General features: G+C 32.0%; 2 protein-coding genes across 4 annotated transcripts; one reads left to right on the top strand and one right to left on the bottom strand.

Moving 5' to 3' along the window:
* Positions 1–1,729: 1,729 nt before the first annotated feature.
* Positions 1,730–6,562, top strand: LOC123196852 (transcription factor PIF3-like). Of its 3 annotated transcripts, none has more exons than XM_044611004.1 (9): positions 1,730–1,937; positions 2,489–2,589; positions 2,725–3,958; positions 4,048–4,152; positions 4,277–4,342; positions 4,527–4,592; positions 4,688–5,233; positions 6,073–6,139; positions 6,293–6,562. In XM_044611004.1, the coding sequence occupies exons 1-9, from the start codon at positions 1,776–1,778 to the stop codon at positions 6,301–6,303; spliced, it is 2,358 nt and encodes a 785-aa protein (XP_044466939.1). In that variant the 5' UTR covers positions 1,730–1,775; the 3' UTR covers positions 6,304–6,562. The 3 variants fall into 3 exon arrangements, with proteins under 3 accessions (XP_044466939.1, XP_044466932.1, XP_044466946.1); XM_044610997.1 differs by having other exon boundaries at positions 1,732–1,937; positions 6,073–6,190; XM_044611011.1 differs by having other exon boundaries at positions 1,802–2,589; positions 6,073–6,190.
* A 2,132-nt stretch (positions 6,563–8,694) lies between these two features.
* On the bottom strand, positions 8,695–11,097 carry LOC123198773 (neurofilament medium polypeptide-like). Its single transcript, XM_044613546.1, has 2 exons — positions 10,772–11,097; positions 8,695–10,531 (listed from the first exon to the last, which is right to left on the bottom strand). Exons 1-2 carry the CDS (start codon positions 10,805–10,807, stop codon positions 8,978–8,980), a joined length of 1,590 nt encoding a protein of 529 aa, XP_044469481.1. The 5' UTR covers positions 10,808–11,097; the 3' UTR covers positions 8,695–8,977.
* Positions 11,098–20,191: the final 9,094 nt, after the last annotated feature.

Here is a 20,191-nt window from a genome sequence, read left to right as displayed (position 1 = left end):
AGATCACAACTACACAATCAAATAAAGGTTCCATTGCCAGACTGACAAGATAACATTTAGTAATGTCAAAGGATAACATGTTCCATTCTCACATACATAGAATAGGGACACTAGACCCACCTGAATTGAGTGAAGAACCTAACCATATTTGGCTTGTATTTAGTGGTCCTCCATCTAACTTTGAAAATCATCATGAAGTTTATCATTGCCCCATGCCAAATAAATTCACCTGTCAAATTACATATTAATGGTTAAGGATCTGTAAAGATAATGACACAAAACTACTAATAAAATATATCAAATACCTTTTTTTAATATAAATGACACATCCACAAAACACAATTGGGATGCTGGGTATGTATACAAATTTTATATTATTTGGAAATGATAATTAAATATGAGCTAAATAACTTATGAATTCTTGGGTGACCCATTTTTTTATTACAAAATCTAAAAACAAAACCCGTGACAGAGTATATATATAAAATGGATAATATTTTGAAAATGAGTGAATTCTTAGACCAAGGTCTCCGTATGCCCTCCTAAATAATGTTAGGGCAAGCTTATGAATAGGGTTGGATTCAAATTGAACTTATTCTAACTCAAATTTGGGCTTGACTCGAATAAGTCTTAAATAAGCTAAGCTCAAATGAGTTTGAGCTTGAAACTTCAATATTTTCGAGCTTGAGTTTTGGAGTGTTTAGCTCATCAAGCTCATGAGTTAAAATTTTTTATACAAAACGTGTCGTTTTGATCAATATGTATTGAAACAATGTCGTTTTGACCAATACATATTAAAACGATGTCGTTTTAACCAATATGTATTAAAACAACGTCATTTTAATAATAAGCTAATTAAATGCTCGAGCTCAAGTTGAATTAGAGCTTGCCTCTTTTGAACGAGCCAAGCTTGAACTTATTTAAAGCGTGCTGGACAAACTTGAACTCAAGTTCGAGCTCAATTCCATGCAAACGAGCTGAGCTTTAGCTCAAACAAGCTCGAGCTTAAATTGACTTGAATCTAACCCTACTTATGAGTTGGCAAGATATACTTTGAGTTACAAAATGTAAAAACAAAACTGTAAATGACTATTTATTCAAAAAGTACTATATTTTGATAAATCGGTTATTAGATCAAAATATTACAAACACATAGATAAAACACAAAAATATTTCAAATACATGGGTGAAACTCAATGATAATATCTCATGTACAAACCAATGAATATTTATAGGTAAAATAAATTAATATATTACTATATAATAAAATTATGTATATCTATTTTAGATACATAAATATATACATATTTATATGTATCATCATATAGTTAAATGATTTTAAATTGAGAATAAAATAATATCTAATTATATGATGAGACATATAATTATATATCTAAAATATGTGTATATAATATTACTTATTATATTATTTTAAATAAAAGGTAAAATTAACAACAATAAAATGATATCAAATTATCAGTCTGCTTTCCTCAAAACTCAAACCAGATATACTATTTTTAAGTACATGACTTTCAAAATGACACAAACTAAAATCATAACGAAATCAACTCTTGTTCAAAAGTAACAATACATCCACCCACGAGAATTCTTGTGAAAAGAACATGGTACATGTGATTAGAAACAGTGAAAAAAGTAAAAGAGATGAAGCTTCGACTAGTTATACTAGGAGTTAATAAACCCATAGTCTTGTGTTCTGTCTTTGTCCCTAGGCCGCAAGTCTGCAAGACTTTTGCATATTAGAGTGTCAACTTGGCATGAAAGCTGGACTTCTCTTTCTTCGAGCTTCAACTACTCACTCTAAAGATTACATTTTTGATAACTTTTTTTTCATTTATCTTCTTCAACTACAACGCACTTTTGACGTTTTTAATGCATTTGGATTCGTGACCTTTCACTTCTTCCAGGAACTCTCTCAGGTTTTCCCAACATTTTCTTCTATTTCCAGCTCTTGTTCAAGTCTTCAATCTTTCTTTTTTAATGTTTGTTTTTTCTAATGGTTTGATTTGAAAGATTGGTGGAGTTTTTTAATACTCAAAGTCTGATCTAGGATTTTGATATAATGACTGGAGAAGTAGAAAAGATGGAATTTTCTTTTAAAAATTTGTTAAAGGAGCTTAATTTGGGTCTTTAAGAGTGATTAAAGAATTGGTTTGACTGATTACTTTATCAATATTACAACTTTATATTTTTTTTAATAATGGAAGTTTTAGATAAGGACTTCTGTTTTAAAAGAAAGATTTTGTTCAAGTAAATTAGTAACCGTAAAATGAGTTACTGGGGTTGTCTTATTGCGAGGGCTCTTGGTTTGGCTTCTTTGTCTTGAAACCTTCTTGGTTTCATATATACGTTTCTGGGTTCATTGAACAGTTCACATACAAGCGAAAAAATTGTGTGAGAAGTACCAATAATGGCTATGTGCATGATTTTGATTTTGGGGCTATTCTGAGAATCAACATACTCGTTTCAGTCTTCCATCATGCCTTTGTTTGAGCTATATCGTATGAGCAAAGAGAAGATTGATTCATCAAAGGAGGATAAGAACCCTACATCAACTGATTTATCTTTTGAGTAAGTTCCAATTCACTCTAGTTTCATTTCCTTTTGAAGTTTTGGTTGTTTTTTGTTGTTTATGTTATTGAATCATAGTCTTATTATCTTATTTTGATTTGGTTGTTTTTGTTTTGGATGGGGGATTAAATGCAGGCCTGAGAATGACTTTGTTGAACTAGTATGGGAGAATGGTCAGATTTTGATGCAGGGTCAGTCTAGTAGGACCAGAAAGAGTCCTATAACAAATAGCTTACCATCTCACACCGCCAAGACCAGAGACAAAGATATTGGATATGGCAGCAATACAAAGATGACAAAGTTTGGTACAGTGGACTCTGTGTTGAATGAGATTCCTTTATCAGTGCCATCTGGTGAAATGAGTTTGAATCAAGATGATGACATGGTTCCTTGGTTGAGTTATCCTATTGAAGAATCTTTACCACATGAATACTGTTCAAATTTCTTGCCTGAGTTGTCTGGAGTCACTGAAAATGATCTCTCCAACCAGAATAATTTTGCATTGTTTGATAAGAGAGGCAGTGGTAGTCAGTTCAATAGGGAATTCAATTCTGTTTCAGTGCATAATGATGCAAGTTTAGATCATGGGAATGTGTCGAAGAATTCTTCGATAGGAGCTGGTGAGGCTATGAGACCAAAGAGTAGTACTAGTCAATCATACCCATCGTCATCATTGCAATGCCAAACCTCATTTCCATATCTTAAATCAAGAGCTCTTGATAATATTGGTAATAGTATGAAGAATTCGACCCAAAGTTCTGTTTTTGGTGATTCTGCTCCTAGTTCAGCTGGAAGTTTTCCAGGTATAAAAATGCAGAAGCAAGATACAAGGTTGTCTACTAATAGCACTGGTTTGATGAACTTTTCTCATTTCCAACGACCTGCCACTCTTTTTAAATCTAATCTTCAGAATATTTGTTCGACACCTGGTTCTGGTTTATCAAGGATAGAAGGGATGGATAGCAAGGATGGGGGGTCTGCAGCAAGTGGTACCAATCTTGTTGAATCCACACATAATGATTTGAGTAGTGGTATAAGAAAAGGAGCAAGTTCCGATTGTCAACCTGTGGTTGCACCACCAAAGGTTGATGTAAAGCCATCTGAAGCTAAGCCTCCCGAGGAACCAGTTGTTGCCGAACCACATGAGGCTATAGGCCAAGAAGATGCATCAAAGAATGATAAAAACCATATCCAAGTTCTTGGTGAAAGTGCAACTAAACGACTGTCGGATGGTGAGAAGACTATAGAGCCAGTACTTGCTGCTTCTTCTGTTTGCTCAGGCAACAGTGTAGAGAGAGCTTCAGATGATCCAACAGATAATTTGAAGAGAAAACATCGTGACACTGAGGATTCTGAATGTCCTAGTGAGGTAAGTTAATAGGTAGACTAGTTTTTACTGGTATGCCAAATATTTTATGTCCTACCTGATAACAAAAAAAGGGCAATTTTCATGTGCAGGATATTGAAGAAGAATCGGTGGGTGCAAAGAAAAGAGCCACTGCTCGAGTTGGTACAGGCTCTAAGAGAAGCCGAGCAGCAGAAGTGCATAATCTATCTGAAAGGGTGAGCAAATCATTCAAGTTGAATTCTAATACTGAGAGAACTTTTATTTTAATTACTATCTTGCATTCTATTGCTTATTGATTGTAAAATCTTGACTGGTTCTTTTTTGGACTGTCATCAACAGAGGCGAAGGGATAGGATCAATGAAAAGATGCGTGCTTTACAAGAACTTATACCAAACTGTAATAAGGTTACTATATTTAAAGTTATTGATTTGATTGGTTGAAAACTCCCCTCAATAGTTTGAGCATACTTTAATCCGAACTTTTGGTGGTTCCATATTTGTATAAAAAAATAAATACATGACAACAGCAATCAGGCACTTTATAGCTTTTGTATCTTCAGTTCTGTTGACTTTTACATTTTTGCATAAGGTGGACAAAGCTTCAATGCTTGACGAGGCCATTGAGTATCTTAAAACACTTCAACTTCAAGTTCAAGTAATCTCCAAGACTTCCTCTCGCTGATTTATTTTTAATTTTCTGAAATTGGACAATCCAATAATTGTATTTTTTCTTTTACCAAATTTATGCAGATTATGTCAATGGGAGCTGGTTTGTATATGCCACCTATGATGTTCCCATCAGCAATGCAACAAATGCATGCAGCTCATATGGCTCATTACTCCCAGATGGGTATTGGAATGGGAATGGGTGTTGGCTATGGAATGGGTATGCCCGATATGAATGGGGGATCGTCTGGTTATCCCATGGTTCCGGTGCCTCTGATGCATGGGGCACATTTTCCAGGCCCACCAGTGTCAGGACCCTCTGCTTTCCATGGGATGGCAGGATCTAACTTCCAGCTGTTTGGGCTTCATGGTCAAGGACATCCCATCTCAATGCCACATGCACCCTTTCCTTTATCAGGAGGGCCTATTATGAAGCCAGCCATGGGACTAAATGCCTGTGGCACAGTAGGTCATATGGAAAATCTGGATTCAGCTGCAGGCACAACCTCAAAGGATCTGATGCAGACGAACACTTCTCAAGCAATGCCAAAGGCTGCTACCAATAGTTCAATGAATCAGACATTGCAAAACACCGCTACCAATAATTCAATGCATCAGACATCTAATCAGGTTAGTGTCATGTATCATGTTGTCACATTTTGATATCATAACATACAGACTTTGGTAATATGGAATTTTGGTTCTATAAGAACCAATTTTTTTGCCCATCTTGAGCAATGGTGGCCTCTAGTCCTAGGTCCCCATAAATGAGAAAGAAAGAAAGACTGGTACAGTCACACCATAAATATTTACAAATTGAAGAAGATAATTAATAAATGGCTACAAAAGGAAAGGGCTTAGGACCTCTGATTGGGATGGGCATTTCTATCTTAAGGATGAAATATAGATTAGCACAGAACTGAAGAAAAAAATTTTGTCTCCAATTAAGGAATGTGAATTGGACAGCAATTCTGAATTAATGAATTTGCTGTCATTTTCAAAATAAGGATTGACATGAATGCAAGGAAAATCTGTATCTGCTCATCAATACGGAATGCTTACACTTTTAGTTAACAAAATGGATCTCGGAGAATATATTATTTGTTGCTACTTCTGAAACATGGAAATCAAAAACCCTGGTCATATTCCATGTAACATTCTGGTTTAATAAGACAACCCACAATCAAGATATTATCCACTTTGGACACAATCTAACACAATTTTGCTTTACAAATCTTAATAACTTAGGAGGTACCAATCTTTTCTTATTAATCCCAAATGATGTGGGATACTCTTACATACCCAATATCTTTTCCATATTTTGTTGATATGAGATTTGCTTTGGGGTGTTAGATTGCACTTTCTTTTACTTCATCCTGCCCATTTCTTTTTGGATAGATAAATTAAATTCCTTTTGGCTTTTGTTTGCTTGAGTGTATAATGAAACTAAGATTTTTTTGCTATTCCAGTGTCAGGCAACAAATGGACGCTTAGAACAGCCTCCGGAAGTGCAAGATAGTTGTCTAGCCTCAGAAGGTACTTTCAGTTCACCCGGCAAAAATGACAATGTACCTAATAAAGCAGCCTGTGAGTGTTTGTTGGTGACCACAAATAATTTGCATTGATGAGATATAACATTTAATTGTGGTGTCAGGAGTGGATAAATTAAGTGCTTGCGTTTTTTTGCAGGTTATGAATGATAGCTACTTCTGAAAAATTTTGATTAAATGAGAGAAATCAAAGCTGATTGCTATCTCCAAAATAGCCATCTGAACTCTAATTACCAGACAGAACAAGTACAATAGGCACAGATTTTGGTATGCTGAGGACCTTCAACTTCAAAATGTTTTCTTGCACCTGTATATTCATTCATTTACTTGACACAGGAAATAATGCGATAGGACCCGATGTAGATAGAACAATTGTTGATTGAGAAGCCCTCTCAGAGTTATTGTTTCATTGATAATAGGAAAATTACAAGAGAATCATATAAGCCAAATCTCTGCATACAAATATGAGACCAAGATAAGAAAATGATAAAGGTAATTACTCTGAAACTCCTAGCTATTTGAGAGACCAGTGATCCCCCATGGCAGAAACTGATTACCAAATTCTGCCTAACCGTTTGCCGTATTCTACCTGTCACCTAAAGCCACATAGGCTTGCCTAAGTGCTATTGGAATCTTACTGAATTGTCTCCTTTCTAGCAATATTTACTGGTTGATTTCCTCTGCTCTTAATCCTACACCTGTGTGTGTAAACTTTAGTGTTCAGGGCTCTATAAATACCCCCTCCCTCTCAGCCTCACCTTGTCCTTGGGGTGGAAATCCGAAAATTGTTCATTAACCTTAATAAAATCCCCCCAGTACTTTCACATTCGGTAGCCTCCTGATAACCAATAGGAGAGAATGTGGTGCCAAGTAGCTGTTTAGGATGGAAACAAGAGGGTAGAGGTTGAGACCGGTTACTGGGTCTTATAAGCTTCTTGAGTTGGGAAACATGTAACACGGAGTGAACTTTAGATTGAGGTGGCAATTCCGGTTTGTACACCACTGCACCAATTTTTTTCTAGAATTGTATAAAGCTCCTAGAACTTGAGACTCAGCTTTTCATTTGGCCCTTTTAGCTAGATTTTTAAACCTGTAATGCTGCAACTTCAGCAACACTACATCACTAGGGACAAACTGAACCTCACTTCCTTTTATGTCTCTATACTTCTTTATCCTTTCTGGGACATGAGTCAGGTTGTCTTTGTGTTCATTCAGGATCTGATTCCGTGTTTGTAAGAATGTCTCTACCTCATCCACTTTAGACCCATTTGTATCCCAGAAAAGTTATGTATACGGTTTCCTGCCATACAAAACTTTGAAAGGATTCATTACTAAAGCTCTGTGGAACCAGGTGTTATACCAGTATTTGGCCTAGGGGAGCCAACTAACCCACTCCGCATCTTGGTTTGACCATCCGTTTTATATTGTATTTGTTGATCTTTTCTGTTAATTTTTTTTGCCCAATGAATGTTAAGGCTTTTCGCCATATATTCTCTGTGCTTAAGTTTTTTCGTTAAGATAATTTTGTCATATCGTATCTGTCAAAGATCATTGTCGTCCACCTCATTTTTGTACTTACTTTAGGCTCAATAAGTGATTCTCCAGCAAAACAGACAAAGGGCTATCATAGATTCCATGACTTTCTTTTCCCACATTTGGAATTTTATGATGGTGCAGGTCAGTTTGATGCAATGTTTAAGAGTCATATCAGTCACCACATAAAGAGAATGATCCACTTCATTCAGTTCTTTTTCATTGCTGCCATGATTTCAAATATGACCATGATTTCAAGTATGTAAAATTCAAATTGGTTCTGTTTCATCTGTTGACCATATGTGACAAATTCAAAATTCTCGACCATATGATCTAATTGTTTGTAGGGTGTGAATAAATATATTGTCCCACTAATGGAATAAATGTCTTGGAGGAAATTAATAAAGCAAATAATCATGTAGTAAAAATAAAACATGCGAAGTTTAACATAGTTTATCCGAAACAAAGTTACATTTAGGTAGAGTCAACTTTCTTATGAATGTATCTGATAATAGATTGCAAGAACAATGTGTTTCCATATTATAATTCTTATCCTTAAAACAAACACTACTAAGACTTTTATCCTAAGATAAACCTATTATAATTCTTATTTCTAAGAAAAATTTTATAGGGTTCTTTATGAGTTATGCCTAAATAGTTACGAGTGTTGTCTCCTGATCTTTGCTTGTCGAGCCTTTACCTATTAACTAGACAGCAAGAACTTGTATGTATTAATAATGTATCGTTTTATAGACGAAGTGGTCGTCGTCAATTCTAATAAAAGTGAAAAGCAGAACTCTGTACAATATTATTGGAACCATGGAGAAATATGTTGGACTTGAAGCTAATCAATGAGATCCAAAGAGATTCTGATAAGCTTTTCAACCAATTCATGATATATTTTGAAACTCTGATTTCCATAACAGTATGTGTTTATTGAACTTTACAAGCAAACTACAGAGATACAATTAATAAAACCTATGTATATGTGCAAGGAAGGGAAAGTGGTAATCACCAAACTATAACAAACATCTATTATTAATCTTAGAAACTGACAAATTCTTTTTCTTTGATAATACTTGCATCTGAACCCCTAACACACATACTATTTATACATCAGAAAAGATTAGGGTAAAAGAAAATACATTTTTTTTTAATAATTTATATGAAATTTAGCAGTAATACCTATAGCTTCTGTGTACAGAGAGGGAACCAACCAACGAACTGGACAAAACACATTGACAACAGTGTAGAATAATACATATATGCAGAGCTCCTCTAGTGGAGTGCCTTATTTGGATTTAATATCATCTTTGGTTTTTGAAGTTGGAGATTTTCTAGTGATAGCTTTCTTTGCCTTCAAAAGTGACTGTTTCACCTTTGATATAAGGTTGTTTGATTGCTTTTGAGTAGGCTTGACAGGAGCTTCTTTTGGAAGGTCTTGGGATGTTTTTGTGTCATCACCATCCTTGGAGACCTTCCTTTCCTTCACTTCCAAATCAGTTTTTGGAGGCTCTTTAACGTCATCCAGCTTTTCTTCTGTTGTCCCATCTTTGTTTGTTTCAACTATAGCTGGTTTCTCATCTTTTGCAATTTCTTCACTCCCATTTTTCTCTACCGCAGCATCTTTGTCTTCTCCTGTGACAACCTCCTCTCCAATAGGCTGAGCTGATTCCTCAACCACAGGGTCTTTGGACAAACTTTCAACTGAGCTGGCTGCAGTTGATTCCTTCCTTTCTGTGACATCAGGAAGAGAAGATTCAACTACATCTTTTTCCTTAGCATTTTCAGGTTCCTGATTTGTTGAGACAGCTTGTTCTGAACTTATGCACACACTTGTTTCTTCTTTTCTAATATTTTCCTCAATCTTATCAGCCAAGCTCTCTTTATCTTTCACCTTAGGTTCAACTTCAGTTGGCGTCTCTTGTTTTGTGTCAACTTCTGGTACCACAGAAACTGGTTTTTCACCCTCTTTGGAGACAGTCTCAACTTTTTCAGTCCCTTCAGATTGTCCTCCTAATTTTGCTTCAACTTCAGCAGCAACTGTATCCAGTTTATCAACCTTATCAGCCGAGGTCTCTTCATCCTTCACCTTAGGTTCAGCTTCAGTTGGGGTCGCTTCTTTTGTGTCAACTTCGGGAACCACTGACACCAGTTTTTTGCCCTCTTCGGAGACAGTTTCAACCTTTTCAGTCACTTCAGATTGTCCTAACTTTTCTTCAACTTCAGCAGCAACCGTATCCAGTTGATCAACCTTATCAGCCAAGGTCTCTTCATCTTTCACCTTAGGTTTAACATCTGTTGGTGTCTCTTGTTTTGTGTCAAATTCGGGTACTACCAAAACCAGTTTTTTGCCCTCTCTGGAGACAGCCTCAACCTTTTTGGCCACTTCAGTTTGTCCCCCTAATTTGGCTTCAACTTCAGCAGCAACCATATCCAGTTTATCAATCTTTTCAGTTACTTGTTCAGATTGCCCCTCTAATTTTGCCTCAAATTCAGGTGCTACAAAATCCAGTTTATCAACCTCCTTGGACAGAATCTCACCCTTCTCTGCTACTTTTTCAGATTGTCCCTCCAGTTTCACCTCAACTTCGGGAACTACTTTTTCAGTTTCCTCCTCAGATTTCACCTCTAATGTTTCTTCAACTTCTTTCAATTGTTCAACAATCTTTGGTTCCTCTTCAGATTGCTCTGTCTTGCTCTTACCAGCATCAGAAATGGATTCTTTTGAAACCTGAACTGCAGCAGGCTCAATCTGCTGAGACTCAGCCCCTTTCTCTCCTGGACTGAGAGTCTCTTTCTCTGCCACTTTGGGGATCTCTTCATCCACCTTCTCTTCAACTGGCTGCAAAAAATTAGAAAAAAAAACCCAGATGCTGATTAATCAAAACAAATCAAGAAATCACTTTCCATCTTCAGCAATTTGCTACAAGACAACAAAATTCACAGGCAAACATGAATCCCCTTGTTGCATCAAGCATCAAATTAGTCAATTAATAAAATTCTCTTTGTAACACTAGAAATAGTCGCTAAATACTCAATTGATTTCTACAGAAGGGTTCATAAAAAAAATTGAGAAGCATACCTGATGAGCTTCGGTAGGTACTGTCTGAGTAGCCATGACAACTAAGTTGAAGATGAAATAGAAAGAGAAAAACACTTAACCTTTAAAGTGAAAATTAAACTAAGGCAAGGAGTAACAGAATGATATGGTTGGTAACAACCAAATTAAATTAGCAACAACTTCAACAATCAAAACAATAACTGACAACAAAAATCAGAACTTGCTGCTGCTACTACTACTACCATCACTTCCTGATGAAACTTGAAAAATAAAAAAAAATGACTGAAAATAATTACAAAATAGATAAATTATAGTAATAGAGTGTGACAGACTGTGTATCACATGATAATTTGGGCTGCATGATTAGGATTCCACATTACACTTTTTATCTTTAGAAAGAAAAAGAAAATTAATGAAAGCTGGAAAAAGTTTTGAATAATTGAATTTTTGTGATCCACCTTTACCTGTGACTATCAGACAACCTTTTTGGGGGCCATTTTATTTCATTTTCTAATTTGGATTTATAATTTGTATGTTAATGTCAAGTTCATATGCCTTTTTTTCGTCAATCAGTTGACACTTGTTAAAATAGAATCACCTGGTTTTGAAACTAACTAAAAAGAGAAATTTAAATATATATTTTGATTATGATCCATCATAGATAGAATAGTTGCTTAAAGTGTGAAATTTCAAATGTGAAGATAGTGTATTTAGATTCGACTTCACATTTCTGCAATTAAGTTTAAGTGTACACATTAACGCCTTTTGATATGTCAATTGTTGGGTTAATTTCCTCCAATCTATCAGCTTGATGGTTAGGTTCTGTCCAAAAAGCGTAGTCAAACGCCTGTCATGTAGGGTTTCTTACAAAAAAAAATTGATTATGGTGTGAAGATAAAAGAGAATATTTGAAAATGTGTTATATCTACATATTTTGGGTAGGTCAAAAAGTTGGAATGATAAAAACTATATATAAACACTTGACTCATGACTGGCTTTCCGGAAAATGAGACGAAAAAGTTATTTTCCATTATTGCTTAATGCTTATTAATTCAACAATTTCAAAGTCATTCTAGATTATAGGTCAAGATTTCTTCAATCACTCTTCTCTAATAGTCTTTACCTATTTAGGGATACAAATAATTTTGTATTATTATGCAAGTTTCTTTAACTGTGAAAGATCAAGAGATTATGCACATTATAAGTAGTATACCAAAATTATAATCATGTAAAACAATATATTGCCCAAATTTTAGATTTTGACACAACTTAGTGGTAAAAAAGTTTTTTTTTTTTTTGACCAAATTGAAAGATGATCATACTAATATTGTACATCTCAAGTGAGGTTTCTTTCACAACATTTGGTGTTGTAAAATTCTCTTGTATCAATTAATGTCATGTAAAATAAAATAATATATTGTAACATCCTAATGTTACAATATGAGCTCTCATCATTCATAAACGACGTAGGATACCCACCCATACATGTTTGACTATTTAACCATTGTTCACATTGGACATATTTTGATAATTTAAGAGCTTATATACTATTTAACTAATTTTTTTTTATTATTCCCAAATGATATGAAATGTATATATATATAAAATATCTCTCGTGTTTTTTCAATATAATAGTTACCTAAGGATGTTACATGTATTATTGGAAATAAAAAATTTGAGAAATTGCTTAGAAATTTATAGCATTATTCCTCTAGATAGAGTTTTAAAGATTGCAAATTGAACAAGAGGGTGTTAACTAAGTTTCTTGAAGTTGTTAGATCATTATTGGTTGAAATGAAAAAAGGGTGGCAATGGTCATATACATGTGTATTCATTAATTGGCAATTATAGATCATTATAAAAGGATTATATCATCTTTAATTATTTGAAAAAATCTCAACCATATATATAGAAAATAATTTTTTATTTTTTATTTTCAAGAATTTCATTCAAAGATTGCACTAACCAATAAACCTTATGATGTCTAGTTGTCTTCTCACCTTTCCATTGACATATTTGAGAAATGGGGGATGAATATGATTTTTTATTAAATTATTCTTTTTGTATTATTTGAAAGATTATATCATTGTTGATTCTAAATTAACTTGCTTTGGTGTTTTGTGTTATGTTCATTGATCAATTCTCAGGCCTTCTAATAACACCTATAATTCATTTATGAGGTACAAAATATTCTTTTCTTTCTCTTTCTTCTTTTGCACTCCAATTAAAATAGAGGAAACTTTTTGTTAATAGAACACCCTTAAAAAAAAAATCACACATTGATAAAGGAACAAAGATATGTTAGGTATAAATAAACATTTCACATGTCTTAAAATGATAATAAAAGATTAGTTAAATAACATGTAAGATTCTAATTTATTAAAACTTATTTTGGGTTACAAAGTCTAAATGCAAAATTGTGATTGATGTGTCTCAAAAGTAAACAATATCTTGATAATGAGTGAAGTTGTTAGATTATAATATTTCAAATAATATTAAAGTCACTCTGTATATCCTTTTAAATGATGATAATAGAGGACGTTAAATCCCATAAAAAGAGGATGAATGTAACATTTTTAGGTTAATCCTACATTAACAAAATATGATAGAGAGAGATGTTAAACATGTATAAACATCTCATATCGCTTGAATGATGATGATAGACTATTATCCTTGTAAAGAAATAGTGAATGTAATATGTTTAAATCAATTCCACATTAACAAAATAAGATAAGGGAAAATGTTAGACATGTATAAATATATCACATCGTTTGAGAATGACAACATAAGATTAGACAAATAATTAAGATATTTTAGCTTACAAAAACCAAAAACATTTCACATTGCTTGGAAACAATGACACACAAGAATACTTAGTTGTTGAAATTAACCTATAACATGTTCATTTCTTGCACTAAGTTTTTTCTTTAAAACATTTTGAAGTGACCTCTTATCTGTATTTGTAGCTTATTAGGTCAAGGGACATTTATTAGATTTCTGATGTGCTTACATGTGCTAAATGTTCTTCTTTTTGTGAATTTGAATAGACACAACACTCTTTTCCATAAAAAAATGTTTTAGCTAGTGTTGGTTATCCAACAAGCAAAACCCATGGTGAGAGAGAATACGAAGATATATTATTGAACACAATGTACATATATACATTCTAATCACTTTTAAGCTCTCAATTCATTTGGAAATCGAGAAGGAGCTTTTGTATCGTTAAAATGTAAAATCTATTTAATTATGTATTAGATTTTCACCTCAAGATTATCGGAGTTTTCAAAAGAAGCATTATGAAACACTCCATTGAGATTGAAGCATTGGATGTGAGGTATTTATAATGATACGCTTTTGCAATTATTATGTATATTCTCCTATCGATAGCTTCAATTAGAGGGTGACATATCTTTGATGGAGAAAATCAGAATTGAGGCTTGATATTCTTGAAAAGACTCCCCCACCGTCTTAAAAAACAATCAAACTAATAAGCAGCTCGATCGAGACATTAAATTCTCTCTTATAATTAATCTTTTGGCCTCCTCAAGCAATCATGTATGGGTGGGAAGAAAGTTGACTATCATTTCCCCACTAACAAAGCAAAAGCTAATATGTAATTATTCTTTGATGGGGCATCTCAAAAACATTTCAACCCGACAATGCTTTTGATTATTCATATGGGGTTAAAGCCCTTAACCCCCTTTTCATAATTGATTCCGTGTTATTAAAGTCAATTTTTATTTCAATATAATTTGTTCTTAATGCATAATAGTTCCGACCTAATCAAGCAAATATTTTCCCTGTTCAGATCAACCAACGTAAAATTGTTTTTAAATTTTACACAAGTGGTAGCATTCATCTAAAGTACATCTACTTAGTTGAAGGAGTTCTCAACACTTATAGATTAACTGGCAACTAGAGTAGTCACCAAGTTGAATAGAGAATGTGTGGGGAATGAAATGAGAGAAGAGGAGTAGAATAAGAAAAGGAGAGGGGGTAGAACTCCAAAATTGAAAAATTAGTGGGATAGATAACAAAAATGTCAATAAATAGTATATTTGTTGTATTGGTAAGATGATTTAATGGTGAAAGAACAGTAATAGGTTTAACTGATAATGATTATAATTAAGATCTTAAGCTTCCATAAATGGTAAGACATGTCATGATATTGACATTCATGTTTGTGTTATCATCACAAATTCACGATTTTGCTTTGATAAGACTAAAGATATACATAAAAAATTAAAATTAAAGATGGAAGTTTTAGTTATGATTTTATAAACTCATTAGATATCCATGTGCTCATGTTTCCTAGTTTTGTTATAATCAAAGATTATTGAAGATTGAATTAAGAGTCATCTCAAATAAAGCTTTCTCTTTATCCTCCAAGTTCTTGTTACTTGTCTAGGCATTATAATGTGGGATGTTTCCCACAACTTTATTTGCTTTTTCTTTTTTTAACAAGAAAATCTTTATTTAATTATTTGAGTCAAACTATTCCTTTTGTGGTTAATTAGAGATTGCTTTTTCGATATAATTGAGTTTGAATCGATTTCACCAACCAAGATAAAACTTTAATTATTTTCTATTGAAGAAAGTAAACTTTCATATTAATATATTAAAGGGATCAAACTATTACTATTTTTTATTGAAGGTATCGAACGAACACAATTAAAATTATTATCTTGTTTTGTTTCGGAAACAAAATGATTATTTGATGTCTTTAGAAAATAATGAAAAGTTTGATCATTTTAATAAGAAAATCTGAAAGTTTGGTCCATTTTATAAAAAAATCTAAAAGTTCAATTGCTTTCATTGAAAAACAAAGTTTGGTTTTTTCAATAAAAAAAGAAAATTAATGATTCGATACCTTCAAATATTGTTATCGATAATTAGTTTCACAATAGTTAAGATTTATTTACCGTAGAGTCTTATATTTTTTTTTTCGAATTAGGGTTTTATAAATAGAGTATACAATGTTCTTCCTTATCAATTATTAATAAATTAAAACTAATATTACATGCATAAATAATAAATATAACTTTGTGTATAAACAATGTCATATTTATTGTGTGATTGAATGTTATTTTATCTCTAATTCAAAATCACTTAATCATATGATGATATGTTATTGTTTTTGTATAGAAAATTATGTTCATTATTTATGTATATATTTTTATTGTTGGATTAAACTTAGCATATATAAGAAAAAAAAGACATCTTTAAGGATAATGAAAACAAGGATCTTGAATTTCAAGGACATAGAGATTATGTCTCCCTCCATTTCAAATAAACAATTGATTATTATCTTGCAAATGATCTTGCCTGCTTAGCCAACATGTATCAATTTCAATCCTATAGTTAAAATTAATATAACCCCCTTTACACTAAGCATAAAATTATGTCATTGCTTTACCAAGAAATCATCATTTCCATAAATCATCATCAAAATTGCTATTTAAACTAACCCTACTCAATTTTGTCACCGAAACCTCCCACTTGATGATGATAATGAAGAGCATATACAGATTTGACTTTTTTTTTTAATTATTATTAATTTACTCAAGTTGATGGAGCAATTAAATTTATATGTAAATCTTTAAGAGTTAAAAGTCAAAATCAAACATGATTATAAATATTCATATCTTACATCATTCACAAATTAAGTGACATTTAGTTTATGATGTTCAGATCTCCATAACTCATGAGCTTTGAGTTAAAAGATACTTACTTGAAATTATTAAGATATTGTTTATTTTAAATATATAATCTGTTACGATTTTACTTTTGAATTTTGTAGTCTAAAATATGTCTTAATAGTTTAAGAATTTACAGATTGTTTAATCGATTTACCAACACGTGAGCAATATTAAGCCTGTAATTGGTCAATACTTACTCTATTAGACCTAAGATATTTCATTAATAATATTGAAGAGCTCTAGAATAAGACATGGACCTACAACTCATTTCTTAGATGGATCCTATTTAATATGCTGTTTTCTTGTTGGTGGTGGTACATATGAACTCTTAGGGACCCTCCGGCCTCCATTAATAGGGTCTTCTGATTAATATTTCGCCTAATCAAAGCAATCCCAGCTCAGCCATTGCAAAAGAAGACACAAAGGATACCTTTAAATCTATGATGGAAGAGGTTTTTCCCCAAGAATTCATGTGAGCATTGTCTTGACACATGTTAAAATTCTTGTTAATGGTTGTGGATGAAATGAATTGAGTTTAGCTAGTCAACCTAGAATTTGGATTCATTGAACCTCTATCTATGTCAGTGTGGGGTGGGTAGGGGTAGATCCGAATTACGTCATATTGGTTTGGTTTGATGTTTGACTCGATTCAAATCAAATTTAAGTTAGAGCTTTAACTCAATAATTCGGTTTAAATTATCTTTGAATGATATTATTTATTTCACTAATAATATATACTATTTATCTCACTGTCAATTTTTGATGATATCTCCAACTAATTTGAACTAGTTTAAATTCAAACTAACCATTATATATTTGAATCAAGCTTGATCCAATCCATGTTTAAGTTTGTTTTGACTCAAATCTAACTGTCCATGTAAAATGGCAATTAAGCCAATGTAATGGAATAAGAAAACATTAATTATATCAACTAATTATATATATGTGGCTTGTTCAAGCAAGTTAAACTCAATTAAACTATTGCTTGTTTGAAAGTTCTAATCATTTGATGACAAAGATAGAAAAAGAGATAGAGCAATGCATTCCCTACAAACAATATGCTTGGTACAATAAATTTAATATGATTTATTAAAGGAGAAACAATAATTCACAAACAGCCTAATTAGTTATATCATAATAGTAAATTAAACTCTGAATTTTCACCTACCCGCTTTTATTTTAATCTATTAATTTTGCCTACAGTTATGATATTATCTATTTTATATAAAATTCGTCATGATTTGACTTTTGAGCTTTACTAAACAAAACACGTTTTGACGATTTCATAAGCTTAAAGATGTTAAATTAATTTTCTCTTAGCATTCTCAAATATACTAATATTTCTGATATATTTTGTCAATGTAAGATTTGTTTATGAATATTACACTATTATATGATTCTGATAAAGGGCTTACTCAAAAACATTGATGACTTGTAAAAAAGTACACCAATGTCCCCAAGACTATTATTACACCGAAACCGGCCCTTTAACTTTTTTATGATGAATATATATCAGTAATAGAAAAATAACACAGCATAATAACTTTTCTTTTTTTTTTGCATTTTATTGAATTTTAATAACATTTATAAATGTTGTTATTATTTTTATTGTCTCATAAATAAATGTTGTTGAATCATACATCGCTATAAATTTTAATGACAATTATATGATATATTTATAACTTGTGAAAAGATTTTCGGGTGTCTCCCAAAATAAAACCCTAATTTTTTTAATGGAAAAGATATATGTGAACAAAGAAAGATGATTACGGCAGAGAAAGAATATACGTATAACAACGTATATACATATATACATACATACATGAAGTTGATAAAGTTGACTTGATGAAAAATTAAACAGCTCATATTCTTCAAATATATATTAAAATAATCTTATTACAATTATCTCTAGCTTCAATCATGATCATGATGAGTTATGGAGAGATTACAAGCATCTTTTCATGGATTAGCCTTTGTTTAATAAATATTATTAAGGGTTAGCCATTGCTAAACGTCAAGGAAGCTTCATAATTTCAGAACAAAGAGACAGACTATATTACAATAATTATTTAATATAAATTGTGATTAAGTATTATTAACCGAAGTCTCTTTCCATTAAAATATGGATCGTGTTATAAGAAAATTAATCAAAATAAAATATTTTACTGGTTTGGAAGTTTGCATGTCATGCATTACATATCTCGCATAGAATATTTTGTCATCCAGTTCATTAAGCTAGTATCTTTTGACATCTTCCTTCAAGATATGTTAATGTTCTTCAACAAATCAACAATCCTGCTTGAATATTATGTACATCTAGTTTTAATTATCTAATTAAATATTTAAATGATGTATTATTACGTGATTAAATATTATTTTATTTTTAATTTAAAATCACTTAATTACGTGATGACACATAAATTATATTCGAATTGTGCTTATTTAATCTCGACTTGGCTTAAACAAGTGCGAAATGAGCTTAGCTCAATCGAGCTCGAACTTGAGCCTAAAAGTTGACTATTTTTGAACTCGAGCCTCAGAGTTGAATATTTTTTAGCTCGAGCTCGAATTTTAGGAACATTCGGTTTGTCGTCAAACGTGCAAGCCTATGAAATTTTGATATGAATTTATTAAAACGACGTTGTTTTAACCATCATCATTTTAGTCATTTTTTGTTCAGCTACAATTGCTAGCCAAGCTCAAAACTCAACTCGAGTTTGAAGACAAACCACACTTAAGTTGAATTTTAACTCAACTCTTTTTAAACAAACTGTACTTAAACAACTTTAAAATAAGTGCAGTGAACTAGAGCTCAACTCCACTCAAATTAAGTTAAGCTTAATTTGATTCGAATTCAACCTTAATAATTTATAATATAAATACTTAATTGATTATTCATATAACTTTATTAATATATAATTTTTCTTTTTTCTATATCAGTATTTCATTTGTTGTGTGCCTCTATACAAGTGATAGCACATGCCTTCCCTTTGTTTTTACTTATTTATTTCAAGGGTATGCCTATAATGTCTTTTAAGGCATTGATGTGTTCCTTATTGTAACCACAAAAAATTAATGGATGTAACGGATTGTACCACACTTCTTTTACTACCTCTTATCTTCAATAGGAAAAAAAATATAACATGTACATATACAATCAATTATTGAAGATAGATTTGAAAAATATACTATCGAAGTTAAACATTTAAACAGGTTGTTAGAAAAATCTCTTGATAACTTTGTGTTTCTAGAAACCGGTACTCATATAACTTTATTAATATATAATTTTTCCTTTTTCTATATTAGTATTTCATTTGTTGTGTGCCTCTATACAAGTCATAGCACATGCCTTCCCTTTGTTTTTACTTATTTATTTCAAGGGTATGCCTATAATGTCTTTAAGGCATTGATGTGTTCCTTATTGTAACCACAAAAAATTAATGGATGTAATGGATTGTACCACACGTCTTTCACTATTTCTCATCTTCAATAGGAAAAAAAGTATATCATGTACGTATACAATCAATTATTAAAAATAGATTTGAAAAATGTATCATCAAAGTTGAATGTTTAAACGGATTGTTAGAGAAATTTCTTTATTGTAACCACAAAAAATTAATGGATGTAATGGATTGTACCACACTTCTTTCACTATTTCTCATCTTCAATAGGAAAAAAAGTATAACATGTACGTATACAATTAATTGTTGAAGATAGATTTGAAAAATCTATCACCAGAGTT

Source organism: Mangifera indica, chromosome 2, assembly GCF_011075055.1.
Source record: "Mangifera indica cultivar Alphonso chromosome 2, CATAS_Mindica_2.1, whole genome shotgun sequence".
Taxonomy (NCBI): domain Eukaryota; kingdom Viridiplantae; phylum Streptophyta; class Magnoliopsida; order Sapindales; family Anacardiaceae; genus Mangifera; species Mangifera indica.
This window is presented reverse-complemented; position numbering and strand designations above follow the sequence as displayed.